The 15,857-nt window shown below is 48.3% G+C and overlaps 1 protein-coding gene across 1 annotated transcript in view; it reads right to left on the bottom strand.

Moving 5' to 3' along the window:
- Window positions 1–15,857, bottom strand: part of c5 (complement component 5) — a 29,762-nt gene that overhangs the window by 8,159 nt on the left and 5,746 nt on the right. The window contains exons 5-33 of the mRNA XM_063488494.1: window positions 15,694–15,791; window positions 15,536–15,618; window positions 15,364–15,454; window positions 15,168–15,276; window positions 14,181–14,313; window positions 13,980–14,101; window positions 10,751–10,933; window positions 10,169–10,372; window positions 9,880–10,092; window positions 8,641–8,790; window positions 8,399–8,525; window positions 8,248–8,313; window positions 6,499–6,714; window positions 6,163–6,247; window positions 4,317–4,399; window positions 4,064–4,203; window positions 3,654–3,887; window positions 3,420–3,480; window positions 3,244–3,333; window positions 2,960–3,172; window positions 2,804–2,879; window positions 2,299–2,458; window positions 2,091–2,195; window positions 1,817–1,988; window positions 1,048–1,172; window positions 588–668; window positions 347–499; window positions 211–273; window positions 70–139 (exon numbers count right to left, since the gene is read on the bottom strand). Of these exons, the coding sequence (XP_063344564.1) occupies window positions 70–139; window positions 211–273; window positions 347–499; window positions 588–668; window positions 1,048–1,172; window positions 1,817–1,988; window positions 2,091–2,195; window positions 2,299–2,458; window positions 2,804–2,879; window positions 2,960–3,172; window positions 3,244–3,333; window positions 3,420–3,480; window positions 3,654–3,887; window positions 4,064–4,203; window positions 4,317–4,399; window positions 6,163–6,247; window positions 6,499–6,714; window positions 8,248–8,313; window positions 8,399–8,525; window positions 8,641–8,790; window positions 9,880–10,092; window positions 10,169–10,372; window positions 10,751–10,933; window positions 13,980–14,101; window positions 14,181–14,313; window positions 15,168–15,276; window positions 15,364–15,454; window positions 15,536–15,618; window positions 15,694–15,791 (3,706 nt within the window). The remainder of the gene's footprint in view (window positions 1–69; window positions 140–210; window positions 274–346; window positions 500–587; window positions 669–1,047; window positions 1,173–1,816; window positions 1,989–2,090; window positions 2,196–2,298; window positions 2,459–2,803; window positions 2,880–2,959; window positions 3,173–3,243; window positions 3,334–3,419; window positions 3,481–3,653; window positions 3,888–4,063; window positions 4,204–4,316; window positions 4,400–6,162; window positions 6,248–6,498; window positions 6,715–8,247; window positions 8,314–8,398; window positions 8,526–8,640; window positions 8,791–9,879; window positions 10,093–10,168; window positions 10,373–10,750; window positions 10,934–13,979; window positions 14,102–14,180; window positions 14,314–15,167; window positions 15,277–15,363; window positions 15,455–15,535; window positions 15,619–15,693; window positions 15,792–15,857) is intronic.

The following is a 15,857-nucleotide window of genomic DNA, read 5'->3' as shown; positions in this document are numbered from 1 at the left end:
CTGTGGCTGTGATCTTTCACATACACCTGTACATCCAGGTGAGATACTCACTGGTTTCAGGCATGACCACCTCAATCGTGAGGTCAAAGTTACACGTGGCCTGTGCGGACGCCACGGTCTGATAGTACACCGTCTTCATCTGCAGACAGATCGGGGAACGTTAGAGACGATTCTGCTCACATGGCTTCAGGTGAATTAAACCACACCCACCTTCACATTGGACACGCCGCGACCATAACCTGTGGACACGGTGATGTCATCATTCTTTGTTACCTGGGAAGGAAAACAAAAAGGTAACTGTTAACCTGGAGCTGCACCTGACCTCGCTGCACTGAACCGTTCTCACCTGGAAGGGCGAGGCCACGGGTCGACTCTGGCTCAGCTGGATTTGTCCCAGAATTCCTTTTGTTCTGTAGCGGATGCTGATGTCCTGACTGAGGGCGGCTCGAGAGACAACTCTGCTGTACTCCGTTAATGCCTCCAGAGTCAAGAAGGTGTCCTGAGGGAGGTCAAAGGTCAACAAGAAGTGCAAAAGAGGTTAACAGAGAGTGGTTTTAGGTGGCAGGCCGAGTTTGGGGCGTATTTACCTGCACAGAGTAGAAACCTTCACCGTAGTGCTGATCCTGGGTCAGCCAGGACAGGATGGGTTTCGCATACGAGATCCTCCCCTTAAAAAACAACAACATTATTTTAAAATGTGAGGGGAACTACAGAAACACGCCCCCTACAGGCAGAGAGGAGAACTACAGAAACACGCCCCCTACAGGCAGAGAGGAGAACTACAGAAACACGCCCCCTACAGGCAGACAGGAGAACTACAGAAACACGACCCCTACAGGCAGAGAGGAGAACTACAGAAACACGCCCCCTACAGGCAGAGAGGAGAACTACAGAAACACGCCCCCTACAGGCAGAGAGAACTACAGAAACACGCCCCCTACAGGCAGAGAGGGGAAGTACAGAAACACGCCTCCTACGGGCTGAGAGCAGAACTGCGGAACTTGATAAAAGAGGAAAAACTAAAATATCAGCAGGAAGTCACAGCACCTTAACCAGCATAGTCAATAGGACGTACGCCGTCATCTCCACCGTCACACCGCTAGATTGGTCGGGCTTCAGCCAGTCACATGTCACACTGGCCTCCTGCCAGTACCTGAGTACAGCAGGATTACCTGAACAAAAACACAAAAACACTTCCAAGTTTAATTTCCTGAATCTTAAGCCTCTTTTCTACTGACACCTACTCAGCGCGACATTTTTAGGGGTTTTCATAAACTAGTAGTACCTGGTACTAAAAAGTACCAGGTACTACTCGATCTGAAAATGTGATGTCAGCAGGCTGCATGCCACTGATTGGCCAGGCAGTGATGTCACTTGATGAGTCATGAGACCGAGAATACAACCTGAACTGTTTGAAACCCAGCAGAGTGAGAAACCTACTTACTGGACTCCACCCACACTGAGGTGGTACTCACCTTTAATGCAAAACAACCAAAACCCAGTAGAGGTGAGCTGGTGTTGGAAACGAGGCATTAGTGATGGATGGAGCATGAGCAGTGGAAGGATGTGATACACATCAGTGACTGTTTTCTGCCTTTCTTCTTACTGATGTATTAATGCCATAAATTTTAAAATCCCGAAATTAATGTAAAGGAAAAGAAGCACACAGACTTTTGAATATTATCAGGGATGCTTTGAGTGGTTTATAACAAATCCATCAAACAGTCTAAGAAACAATCAAACAGTAACTCAAAAAACTGCCATTCAGCAAACAGAGCCAATCAGAAAGAAGGAAACAAAAAAAACACACACACACCTTTTTGCCGTGCCAGCTTCTCCAGGCTGCTGATGAGCTGGAAGGATATCATGCTGTTGGGGTCATGAAGGGTCAGCGCATAGGTCGCCACTGCACGTACGTAAACACTCTTCACACTCAGGGCATGCTGGGAAATGTAGGCTACGGCAGAACTAATACTGTCCTCGTGGATCTGAAAGCAGGACGGTTTATGAGCAGCTTCTTCAGTATTTATTTGTTTAGCGCTCAGGTTAGCTGATGTGTTGAGTGATGAGACGAGGAGGTGTGGTCTCACCTGAAGCTGCAGGATCGGGTCTCTAATCTTTGTTGCTTTGTGTAGAGCAATCAGTGTAAAGGATGTCAGATACACTGATTGGTCCACTGGATCTGTCCCCTCAGCCTGCAGCCAATCACAATACACAAAATTACACAAAGCTCTGTCTCACCACAAGAAGCATTCAAGTGAGAACAGAAGAAGAAATGGAATAAGCGGAGGCAGAGACCAAGATTCTGTTGGATTTGTAGGGGGACTCCTCAGTGAAGGACCCGTCCGGCTGCTGAGCCTTGAACATCAGCCAGGTCACAGACTCTGAGAGAGTCTGATGGTTCACGGAGACCACGGGGTCCGCCGCAGCCAGAGCCCTCACCACCAGGGCCGTGATCCTGACAGACAGCACAGAGGGACAGAAGTACCATGGTGTCATTCTCAGGACCAACCAGCAGATGGCGCCAAAAGCACAAGGAGGAACCCGTGCAGATCCACGCGCTCACGTTTGATAAAAGCCAGTCTGGGCTTTACTACAGCAAAACATCTCACCTGAATGTGTTCATGTGTTTCTTTTATTTCCAGAAGCTATGCTGTTAAACTCAAACACTCCATTACAAGTGTGATCCTGTCACACTTGTAATGAGAGGGTGGTTTTATGACCACCCTCTCATAAAACTGCAGGTCCATTCTGTCTCACCTGCAGACAGGTGAGGAGGACACTGCTGCCGATGTTTACCTACCAGGTGCTGGGCTCTCTATTCCTCCACATGCTGTAGCTCGAGTCTCCAAGTCTGAATGAACTGATGCTGACGAGGCCTACACACACACACACACACAAACGCACACAGTAAATGAACTGTTAACCCTCTGTGCTACACTCTTCAGTGCCTCCTCACCCTCCCTGATCTTCCTCTTCATGTTAGCTGCGCTCTTCTGGATGTCTTCTCCCAGCACGTTCCAGCTGCCTGATGTTTCCAGGTACTGAAACAGCTGGATGAGGGGGAGGAGGCCGCCGAGCTCCACCTCCGCTGATCCAACCGGCAGGTTGATGAGCTGCCGGAAGCCTTCGGGGTTGTGCGCCACTGACAGGACTTCCCCCAGCACCTCGCCTGGTACACAGAACAAACATGATTTTGTTTGACATGCAGCTCTGCAGCGAGAAATGCGTTCCACTTGTTACCATTGATCGTCAGCATCCTCTCCACATCCGTGTTGGGAACCATGTTGATCGGCACTTGGTTCTTCAGCTCCACTGTCCTCTTCTCTGAGCCTGCAGGGCCACAAACAGCCCGAGACAGACTGACATCAGCAAACACTTTAGGTGGAGCAGAGCTTCACAGAGCAGAGCCTACGCACCATACACTCCCTGTGGGTCGAGTCTTCCTCCAGAGCTCACCTCCCGCCTCACTCCTTCAGGCTGGAAACACACCCGAGGTTAGCATCATTTTACAGGCAGCGGTCTGGTTTCAGTCTTTAGACTGGAAACGCTGTTAGCAGCAGGTTGGCGAGAGCGTGGCTATGCTAATGTGATTATTAGCATCTGTGTTTCTGTCCACTTTCATACTCCTGAGACAGTCCGTACGTACGTACCACCACTCGCAGCTTCTTCTCCATGATGTCTGCCCGTCTGTAGGGTGTTTTCAGGGTGAAGGTCAGGGTGTGCTCTCCAGGCTCCAGACCCAGCAGGGTGAAGCTCACTGGTTCCACCCCTTTTCCTGGTATGTCGTTCCATCTGCATGCTGTAGAGCGAAGCCCTGCCTGCCCAATCACAGGCTGAGACTTGAGCAGGCAGATCGCCGGGCCGACTGTCAGCGTCACGCAGTACTGAGGGCGAAGACGGACAGAACCAAGATTCTTCATCAGTGAAGCCACAGCTACCCCATCCAAGCTATTCTAGCTCCTCACAGGAGAGGAGCGTTTCCTCAGCCAACATGGCAACCCTACAGGGATGCATGGCAGAGGATCATGGGATATGTAGTTGGGTGATGTGTGTTGTGTACCCTAACGCGGTCTAGCTGCTGGTTGTACACGGACCCCTTCAGCTCCAGCTGCTCTCCTCTGACCACCTGATAGGGCAGCGGGATGTCCAAGCTGAGCGGCAGACTGACCGACACCTGGACGGGATCTGCCACGCACATACCTGTCGGACAAACGGGAACCATCCGACTTTATTTATCCCTGCATACTGAGGGGCAGAAAACTGAAGAGCAAGGCAAAAAAGCTGTTACAGATGAGTAAATGAAAGAAACTCGCCGTTCTTGAAAATGCCGACGGCCTTTATCTGCCACGTGGTGAGAGAGTCCGGCAGAGTCCTGCTGACCGCCAGCCGCCCTGAACTAATGACAGGAAATACAAGGACAGTCACAACAGTCCCTAAAGACAGGGAGGCGGATCTGTAACCAGCTGTGCTGCCTGGAGCATTAAAGCTGCCATCATTGTTGGGACCATGTGTAAACCTTAGTCAAAGGAAATGAATGTCTGACTTCCCAGGCATGGATTAGCTCTCAAAGAGTATTTTCAACAGAACTTCTGGGAAATGTTCTGTTTGCACACAGCTTCTCATTTAATGGTTTTTCTTTCATGACTGTTTACATTGTAGATTCTCACTGAAGGCATCAAACTGTGAATGAAAACATGTGGAATTATGCAGTAAACCCAAACTGTGAAGTAACTCCAAACATGTTTTATATCCGCCCTCTGCTTTGATTCCTGCTTCGCTCACTCTCGGCGTTCTCTCCATGAGCTTCATGAGTCGTCTCCTGAAATGGTTTCCAACAGTCTTGAAGGAGTTCAGAGATGCTGAGCGTTTGTTGGTCCTTTGCCTTCACTCTGCGCTCCGTCTCATCCCAAACCATCTCCACTGGGTTCAGGTCAGGTGACTGTGGAGGCCAGGCCTCCATCACTCTCCTTCTTGGTCACAGAGCCCTCACACAGCCTGGAGGTGTGTTTGGGCTCATTGTGCTGTTGGAGAATAAATGATGGGACGGCATGTGGCTGCAGGATGCTGTGGTAGCCATGCTGGTTCAGTGTGCCTTCAGTTTGGAATAAATCCCCAACAGTGTCACCAGCAAAGCCCCCCCACACCATCACACCTCCTTGCACGTAGAGACCATCGTTCACCTTTTCTGCTCAAAGAAGCAGCAGGTGGAACCAAAGATCTCAGATTTAGACTCATCAGACCAAAGCACAGATGGTCTGATGTCCACTCCTTGTGTTTCTTGGTCCAAACAAATCTCTTCTTGTTGCTTTTCCTTAGTTGTGGTTTCTCAGCAGCCGTTTGACCATAAAGGCCTGATTCACACAGTCTCCTCTGAGCATGTACAGATGTGTCTGCTACTGGAGCTCTGTGTGGCATCTATCTGGGCTCTGATCTGAGCTGCTGCTACATCCCAGATGTCTTCAGTTTGTATCTACAATGTGGAAAGTAGTACAAATAAAGAAAGCCCATTAAATGAGAAGGTGTGTCCAAACTTCTGACTGGTAGTGCAGATTCATTGCATTCAGTGCTGTCACCTGTAAGAGGTCCTGGTTTGAATCCACTCTCTGTGTGGAGTCGGCACGTTCTCCTCATGCCTGCTTCCTCCCACACACATTACATTTACTAGTGATTTAAAACTGACTGAAGGTGTGAGTGGTTGTTTCCCTCTCTATGTTAGCCATGAAACAGACCACTGACCTGTCCAGGGTTTACCCTGCTTCTTGCTCTTTAACAGCTGGGATAGGCTCCACCCCCTCTGTGACCCCGAGTTGGATAAGTGGAAAAAAAGGAATGAAGATGTCTTAGAAGAATGTTTCCTGCTGAGCTGCATCACTTTGAAAGCTCAGATTGTCATCTCAGAAGCCCCACCTTTTAGTAGTACAGACGTGTTTATGAGGGGCAGCCAATCAGAAGAGCATTAGTTTGAAGGGGGGTGGAGCTAAAACAGCTTGTTTCAGACAGGATGGTCTGAGGGTTGCACTGAGGCCTAGTATCAGATAAATAAGCATTATTTCCAACTGTGAATCATGCAAAGCTGCTCTGGTAGAGAACAGAACTATGGAGCTGGGACTGAGCAGAGTACTTTAATCGATTTTGTTCCTGAGGTGTGTTTGATGTCACCTGATGCGCTGCACTTCCCACATCCAGCTCTCTGGAAAGTAGCTCCGCACCAGAGAAGGAGCGAGGTCAAAGTCTGCACCCATTTCTGTACACAAACAAGAGTGCAACACACATTGACTTACACCTGCTCTGACATCATAATAAACTCTATAAACCAGTCAGGGAACAGCTGTCTGTATCAGCATACAGGAGCTGCTAACAGGTAATTCAGCTATGAAATAAATATGTGCTGAACGGGTGGAGCAGCAGTGGATTGTAGTAGCACAGAAATGAGCTCCTGCTGTTGTGTTGGTATCATCAGAGTGTGATGCTGTAAACAGAAAAGTCCACACTGACCATTACGTGCAATGACGCTGCCTTGGCCGAGGCTCCTCAGGAGATGCTCACAGCATTCTTGGTAGGCCTTTACGCAGGCTTGTCTTCCTCTTTCATGTTTGAAGACATTCCTGTTCTTGTGGACAAATACCGCAGCTTCTTCAAGGCAGCCTGTATACGTTGGAGCACGCTTCATCCCATTTTCACAGCACACTTTGAAGTTACCATATCTTGCCGCTGGACAGACAGAAGGACACACTTTTACTTTACATCTACCACTGATTTATCCCCATCATTACAAACATGTCAGCAAAACACACAGGTGAAGGTGTGTGTGTGTGTGTTAAACACATATCTATCTAATAGACTCCAATTTGTTCATGTAAATGGAGAGTCCTCTTCACACACTGAGGTTAATTATGGAGTTCCACAGGGTTCAGTGCTAGGACCAATTCTGTTTACATTATACATGCTTCCCTTAGGCAGCATCATTAGAAGACATAGCATACATTTACACTGCTATGCAGATGACACCTAGCTCTATCTGTCCATGAAGCCAGGTAACACACACCAATGAGTTAAACTGCAGGAATGTCTTAAAGACATAAAGACCTGGATGGCCGCTAACTTTCTGCTTCTTAATTCAGATCAAACTGAGGTTATTGTACTCGGCCCTGAAAATCTTAGACTCTTAAATTCAATTCAGCTAAATTACATACTTATATATAAATGGTGGTCACTGGGTGCTGGACAGTGGCTTTGTCTACTGATCAGAATAAGATGGGTTAAATGAGCTAAATGACAACATGGACACTTTAACCTCTTGAGAGCTACATGTAGGGTTCAGGATGTAGTTTAGGTTCATATATTGGGGGGGGGTTTGACTTTTTGCCATTACAGTTCATCTGCTCTTTTGGTGCTGCAAAAGGTTGGTGCAGCGGCTGGTCCGTCGTGGTGAAGAGGGAGCTGAGTGTAAAAGCGAAGCTCTCAATTTACCGGTCGATCTATGTCCCTACCCTCACCTATGCTCACGAGCTGTGGGCAGTGACTGAAGGAACGAGATCACGGATACAAGCGACGGAAATGAGCTTCCTCAGAAGGGTGGCTGGCCTCTCCTAGAGATAGGGTGAGAAGTTCAACCATCTGGGAGGGGCTCAGAGTAGAGCCAGCTGAGGTGGTTCGGGCATCTGAGAAGGATGCCCACTGGGTGAGGCCCCGGGGCAGACCCAGGACACGCTGGAGAGATTATATCTCTCGGCTGGCCTGGGAACGCCTTGATGTTCCCCCGGATAAGCTGGAGGAGGTGGCTGGGGAGAGGGAGGTCTGGGCTTCTTTGCTTAGGTTGCTGCCCCCGCGACCCGGCCCCGGATAAGCGGAAGAAAATGGATAAATGGATGGATGGATGGATGGATGGATGGATGGATGGATGGATGGATGGATGGATGGATGGATAAGTCTGGACTAATCCTAGACGGGTCACTGGTCACTTGTTGGATGTGAAGAAGTGAAATGTCAGAGATTTCTGCTTATCCTTGTCAGTGGGTGGAGCCTATCACAGCTACCGTACTGTGAGAGGCGGGGTCCACCCTGGACAGGTCGCCAGGTTGATGCAGGGCAGTCAAACTTTAATCAGACACAAGTTTTGTCATGTATTCTCTGCGGAGTGTGATTATGCTTTGTGTTTGAGTCACACCAACCAACGTGATGCTCAAATGAGCAGATTGACGGGACAACATGGAGCAGAAAGGAAACATGCTGCTGCAGTCTCACCTTTCTCTTTTTTCTCCTCTTCGGTCAGAGCTCGCTTTGCACGCACGACAGCTGTACACGCCCCATCTGAAACACCATAACCAAAGCACGAGTGAGCCGTGCAGCACTTTAACCACAGCGTCTCCCTTCACTCATTCACTGACTGACGTACTGCTGGTCGAGGGGGCCGTGTTGGCGTTGGTGATGAAGGTGAGGCCGGCCAGATGGAAAACATCTGCGCTGTCTTTACCGCCGCCTCCACCGCAGCCCAGGTCGCTCTGCTCGATGTGACGAAGAACCTGCGGGTCAAAGTTCATTCTGTCAGCTGTCAACACGTGGAAATTGAAATATCGTCCTTTAAAGTCAGAGTCGACACAAACTGCCTCGGATAAAACGGGATGATTTTGGCGTTACCATAGAAACGGGGTCTCGGTAGTTGGGTCGTAGGGTAAAGATGGCGGCGTCGACAGCAGACAGAGCCACCAGGCCATCCTGATTGGCCCTCACATCCAGCTGGAGTTGTTCCTTGGGCTTGTAGTACTGCTTACCCAGAGACATGTCAGTCTACCACACACACACACACACACATACACAAAGGATCAGCGATATTCGATGTTCTGACCAGAAGCTTACAGGAAGTGCACAAACATACACGACAACACTGACACAGAACCTTTTCTGGTGTTTATGAAGTCCTAACTATCCATCAGTTTTCTCCCGCTTATCCAAAGACAGCCATGGTGACTTTGGATAAGCGGGTACTCCAGGCATCCTCCGCTCTACAGACACTTTCCAGCTTCTCCTCTGGGATCACGATGTGCTCCAAGGCCAGATGAGATATACAAATAACCTCTCCAGAGGGATCTGGGCCTGTGCAGAGGTATCAGAGCCCAGAACACCCTCCCTCCTGACCAGCGAGGTCACATTCCACATCCCAAAAACCACATCTGTAATGTTGAGGGTCAACACATCTTCCACCCAGCCTGTCCCTGTGGGTGGCAGTCCACAGAGACGGGGACATGGCGGGCATTCATGTTATTTCTTCTGGCTGTGCTCAGCCCTCTGAATTCAGCCCTGTCCACCAACCTCTACTCTGGGGTCCAGATTCAGGAGGGGGCCCTGGTTTGTCACTTCCAGTGAGGTTATCCAGCACAGAGATTTCTGTTTCTCTCGGGTATTTTGAAGTGTTAACTGCTCTAGTGCTGAGAGGCTGTTCTGTCCTGGGCTCAGACACACAGAAGATGAAGGTGCAGACAGGGTTTGAGCCACCGGGCATCAACCATCAGCTAACAGCTAACACCACACTGATGCCCATACTGCGTGGTCTCACAGCAAGCAAACTGGTCTCAGGATTGAACCCAGGATTAGGCTTGCACTGGTCTATTAGCTTTAGGTCGTCCCGAGGTTCAACTCTTGGATTACAGGTCCAGTTATGCTGAGCTTCGGCTCTTCTTGGGTTTTTGGTTCCTGTTGGATACAAAGGTGGTAAAAGCGCTACCCCCATCTCACACCTGCCGCACCTCCCTGCCCACCTGAAACCTCGTGTCGGTCAGTCTTATTCCAGGCGTGTTTACCTTCCTTGACGTCCGTTTGAACACATCATTACACCAGACTCTGGAGCGACAAACCACAGGCTGTTGTGTGATGTTGTACCTGGAGCCCGCTGATGCATCTGTCTTCGACGTCCAGCCACACGGAGTCGGCCACCAGCTCGGACGTCCCCTCTCCAAACAGGATGTAGTAGACCAGCAGCCTGATGGACGGCACCATGGCGGGCGTCACCTGAAAGCTCAGGCTCTGTTTGTTGTCAGCGTTGGAGAGAAACTTCTGGCTGCCGAAATCCACCACCTTCCCTTTAGAGATCACCTGAGGGAGCGCGGCACGATGTTGTGAGAAATAATACAAACAGGAAAAGCAGCATCGTGTGGCAGCTTCTCCTCACCAGGTAGCTGATGGTTGTGATGGGAATGTAGGAGGGCGTGGCCGAGTACACGCTGAGACGCGCTGGTCGTCCCACCTGGAGGCCGGGACCCATCAGCGGGGCGTCGATGTAGAGATAACGTTGGTTTGGTGAGTAATAAGCAACCGCCGTCAGAGTCAGACTGCTCTGACTGGCTGCTGGGAGGGTGGAGTCATCTGTCTGAAACTGTCAACAACAACAAGGGGAGACGTTAGCAACAAGTACACAACTAAACAATAAGTCCACACCATCATGACACGAAGTTAAAATTTAAAAGACAAATAAACAACAACGAGTGAAGAAGCAGCCAAGCAGACAAGACGGGAAAAAGTAAACAACGAAATACAAACAAAATAAATAAACAGTAAATAAAATAAGAAAACAAGGAAACAACATGTAAAAAACAAACTAAAGAAGCACACAGGAAACAGATCTGAGCAACACTTCCTGTCTTCTTTCTTTGGTCGTTGTCACACAGTCACATAATCACGTGCTCACAAATGCAGCACGGCGAGTTTTACCTGTCCCTGAGACACACACATCTAAAGCACCTGCAACGCCCACCTTGAGAACGGCCCTGACTCCATCACCAGGTGTGTTGCAGATGAAGAAAGCGAGGCCGTTTGATTCGCTGGTGGAGCTGTCGCTGCAGGACATGGCCTCGGGGTCCCTCCCCTGTCTGAACAGCTGATTCTCCACCAGACTGACCTGAACACCTCTCACTGGCTTGTCCAGGTGATCCTTCACCTGCACCTGTAGAGACACGGTGAAACAGCAAAAATGGACAAACTGCTTTAAACTCGAGGAGTGTTAGCGAGATGTATCTGTGTTAGTTGCAGCTGTCTCAGAGAAGATTAATAGATGTAGGACACGTGCAGAGGAGGATGCTGTGATGGGAGGAGGGGGATGATCCTCTGTGGCCACTCCTAAAAGAAGAAGAAGCTGCAGCAACGTCTCTTCTCGAGTGCCAGTTATTCGAGTATGTAGACATTTCTGTTGCTGGGATCTTCAACATAATGAAAGATGTCAGATGATCCTTCTGTGAAGTAGGTGCTATCACAGCAATGTGTCTTTGTAATCATCTGTTTGTTAAATCTGATATAATTCAGCATCTCCAGGTCAATATGCTTCCCAAAGACAACCAAGCGCAAAAGGTTAAAAACGTAACGTCCAGCAGAATCCAGGGGGAAAAGGGGACTGGAATTACAGGTTAGGACCAAAGTTCCCAATGAAAGATGTGTTTGAAACTCATGTAAGGCTCATGTCTCGTGACAGAAAGAACGAGATCGCGGATACAAGCGGCGGAAATGAGCTTCCTCAGAAGGGTAGCTGGCCTCTCCCTTAGGGATAGGTTGAGGAGTTCAGCCATCTGGGAGGGGCTCAGAGTAGAGCCGCTGCTCCTCCACATCGAAAGGAGCCAGCTGAGGTGCTTCGGGCATCTGACAAGGATGCCCCCTGGGTGAGGCCCCGGGGCAGATCCAGGACACACTGGAGAGACTGTATCCTGGGAATGCCTTGGTGTTCCCCCGGACAAGCTGGAGTCGGTGGCTGGGGAGAGGGAGGCCTGGGCTTCTCTGCTTAGGCTGCTGCCCCCGCAACCTGGCCAGAGGAAGATTGATGGATGGATTGATGGATGGATGGATGGATGGATGGATGGATGGATGGATGGATGGACGGGTGGATGGATGGATGGATATTGAATGGATGGATGGATGGATGGATGGACATTGAATGGACGGACTGATGGATGGATGGATGGATGGACGTTGGTTGGATGGATGGACGGATGGATGGATGGATAGATGGACTGATGGATGGATGGATGGACGGACGGACGGATGGATGGACGGACGGACGGACGGACGGACGGACGGATGGATGGATGGATGGACGGATGGATGGATGGATGGATGGACGGACGGACTGATGGATGGATGGATGGATGGATGGATGCATGGATGCATGGATGGACGGATGGACGTTGGTTGGATGGATGGATGGATGGATGGATGGATGGATGGATGGATGGATGGATGGATGGATGGATGGATGGATGGACATTGAATGGACGGACTGATGGATGGATGGATGGATGGACGTTGGTTGGATGGATGGACGGATGGATGGATGGATAGATGGACAGACTGATGGATGGATGGATGGACGGACTGATGGATGGATGGATGGATGGACGGATGGATGGATGGATGGACGGATGGATGGATGGACGGATGGATGGATGGACGTTGGTTGGATGGTTGTATGGATGGATGGACAGATGGATGGATATTGAATGGATGGATGGATGGATGGATGGATGGACATTGGATGGATGGATGGATGGATGGATGGACGTTGGTTGGATGGATGGATGGATGGATGGATGGACATTGAATGGACGGACTGATGTATGGATGGATGGATGGATGGATGGACGTTGGTTGGATGGATGGATGATGGATGGATGGATGGATGGATGGACATTGAATGGATGGATGGATGGATGGATGGCTGGATGGATGGATGGACGGACGGACTGATGGATGGATGGAGGAAGGATAATGGTAAGGCTCATGACTGTTCTTCAGTCAAGCTGCTTTCAGCTGCTCCTTTAACACAGGAATCACTACAGCAGGTAGCTCCGCCTGTTTGTTTCAGCAGAGGTTTCACAGTGGATGTCCTTCCTGACAAGGATCTGCATCTCCGGGAGGAATCACACCTAAGAAAATGTGTTCTTTTTCCTTCCCACTGTCACCAAGCATTTGCTCAAAGGGTGTCATCTGATTGTTGGGTTTTCTCTGTATTACTGTTGAGTCTTTACCTTACAGTATGAAGCACTGTTGTTATCATTTGGCACTATATGAATAGAACTGAATTAACCATTTCACACATAGTGGTCACTACAGTGGACAGCTATTCAAAGGCCGTGCTCTTGTATTTGTGTCAGTGTTGATGGTATACTTGCACATAAACCACTACACTGGACACTAATGTGTCACTCCATACCCTGCCACCCACTGACACGTATGTTGTCCACCTAAGTGGACATGTAAAAAAAACTCTTTGAAAAGTACATGTTTAAAAAAAAAAGAAGTTCAAAGATGAATAAAAGTACTTAAGAAAAAAATCCTGATTGAAGCTGTCATAATTCATGCATGAAAGGGTTAAACTGAAATAGATGATCAGGAGTGGGCAGCATCTGGGCAGCCAGCCTGATGTGGTCATCGGTCTCTGACCCACAGTTTGGAATTATTGGATTCTTGTGTTTTTTGTGTTATTACACTGCCCTCTGTGTCCTTTCATATATTGTTTAGTCTGTTCTGCGAGTTTCGTATCGATGCTTTTAGTTTTTAGTTGGGTCATTTTCTAACCTGCATTTTCAGAAACTATTTGAGCTTAGGTGAAAAATGACTTTGACGCTGTGGTGCTAATACCTGTTCTCTGAGGTTGGTCCACAGCCTGGGACACTATGGACACTTATAAATGGAAGATAACCTCAGCATAGCAAAGAAGAAGAGGATTCAGAAAAAAGTCAGCATAGTCAAAGACTTCCTGGTTCTGAAAACCCTGTGAAACGACTGCAGCTATCACTAATACTGCTCCCGCTCCCATTGGCTATAATGGGAAAGTATTTGTGGGATGTGAAGTGCTTCTAGAGCACAGCGATTGTATTCGTGCGAGGACCACGACATGAAACTTGGTCTGAACACAGCATCGCACAATCCCTCAAAAAGGCTTCAAACTGAGCGACGGTCGCCTGAACCACACGTTAAACATAAAGAGCTTCTATGACACACACCTGGATGTTATAAGGCAGTCCAGGTTTGATGAAGGGGGGCGTGGACACCAGGCTCAGGCTGTAAGGTGATTTGACAAACTTCACTGCAGCAAACTCGGTCTCCTGAGTAATACCACCTGAGAGACAAAATCCGCCCCACAAATTAAATATTTAAGTATTTCAAAGACTCGGCTAAGAGCAGTGATCCATGCTCACCTGTGCTCTCTTCCACCAGTACAGCTATGTACAGGTACTTCCCCAGCAGGCTGTTGAGGTCTTTTGGTCCATTGTATTCAGACAGAACCTTCTGCATATTAACATTCACATCCACGTCACCCGCTGAGGACAACTGAAAGAGACACACACAGATATGAGTTACATGATGAGAATCACCTGGAGGAGGATCGTCAATAACCTAACACCACTAGAATGACGTTGGCTTCTCTTTATGCAGGTAGCATCCTAGAAAAGGCCCAAAGTTAGAAGCACTGACCTCATCGACTGTCGGTGGGATTGCTGTAAGAGGTTCATAGATAATTTGCAGATGCAGCAAACACAGTGTTTCTGCAGTCTTGGCCCAAACTGCCAAAGTTCACATTCTTAAATATGAGCTGGTTCTTAAAAAACACCAGCACTGTGAAGCAGCTGGACAAAGATCCTGACTGTCCCCCCAAAGTCCAGTCAAAGATTTGAATGAAGACTGCTTAAACCAGGAGGACAAACTGATTCACTCTGCGATCTTTTTAAGAGACCACATCGAGCATTTCCACCTCCACACGGAGCTGAAGTTCAGTACCTGTTTGGAGACCTGTAAGATTTGTGACATCCTCCGGCATTCAGATCAAGTGAGTAGTCTACGAGGTGAATACCACGGCAGGTCTCGCACACATCACACAGTTCTGAGCTAAAATGGACCGTCTGCAACTTCAAAACATAAGTTTTTGTTTTGGTTATTAATAAACTTGCCTGATTAAAGAAATCCATAACAATCTAAATATTGAAAAAACAACTATAAAAGTTACAAAAAGTCAAAGTAATACATCAGTCATCCTGAAAAAGCTGAACGTTTGGATACCTGGATGGTTTCTGTAGCATAAAACAGCTGGAGCACGAGTGAAATGGTTCAAATAACAATAATGTCAACATTAATCAGCATTAATAATAATAATAACAAGTGTCCTTGTGTTTGTTCATGTCTCTTACACTTTCTCTGATGATAGAGTTTGGGATGATAACTGGAGGACTTTTCCCACTAACATAGCCGTAGCGCAGAAACACGTCACCATCAGCCACCGGAGCGCCGTGGAGATACCTGGGACAGGTAAAAATACCACTCGTGTGTAACTGACAGCTTTAAATTATTTGAAAGTCTATAAATAGTGCAGAAATGTTTATTCACCTGGCTGAAACCTTGAAGTTGAAACTGGTGAATAAATTGTGACTGATGTAATTTGCTTGTGGTTCCACTTGGATGGAGAAACTGGGAAGAACTGATGCAGGGTGAAAGCCATTAATAATGTGTTTTACCCTCGATCAGCACCAGCAGCTTGCTTCATGATATTATAATGTACCGTATTCTCTAACTTCAAAGTCGGTGGCTGCTGTTGTGGTGAAATCATTGGAGTAAGAAGCTTCAATGGACCAAATGCCCAACCTGGAATCACAGACATGACCTTAGATACACGACCACGCAGCTGTGTGTCGTTTGCTTTATGCTCTTATTTCTTACTTTGGGTTGACAGGGATCTTAAAGGGGTTTTGCAGAGATGGGATTCCATTGTTCACATCGACCATCTCCACAATGTCCACTGTTGTATGGTCCGGGTCCTGGCGGGAGGGAGGGGGTAAGATATTATGGAACCCATCACTGCACCCTCCCGCTACTACACGGGA

This window comes from Pelmatolapia mariae, linkage group LG2, assembly GCF_036321145.2.
Source record: "Pelmatolapia mariae isolate MD_Pm_ZW linkage group LG2, Pm_UMD_F_2, whole genome shotgun sequence".
Classification (NCBI taxonomy): Eukaryota; Metazoa; Chordata; class Actinopteri; order Cichliformes; family Cichlidae; genus Pelmatolapia; species Pelmatolapia mariae.
The sequence above is the reverse complement of the archived record's forward strand: the minus strand, read 5'-3'. Positions and strand labels throughout refer to the sequence as shown.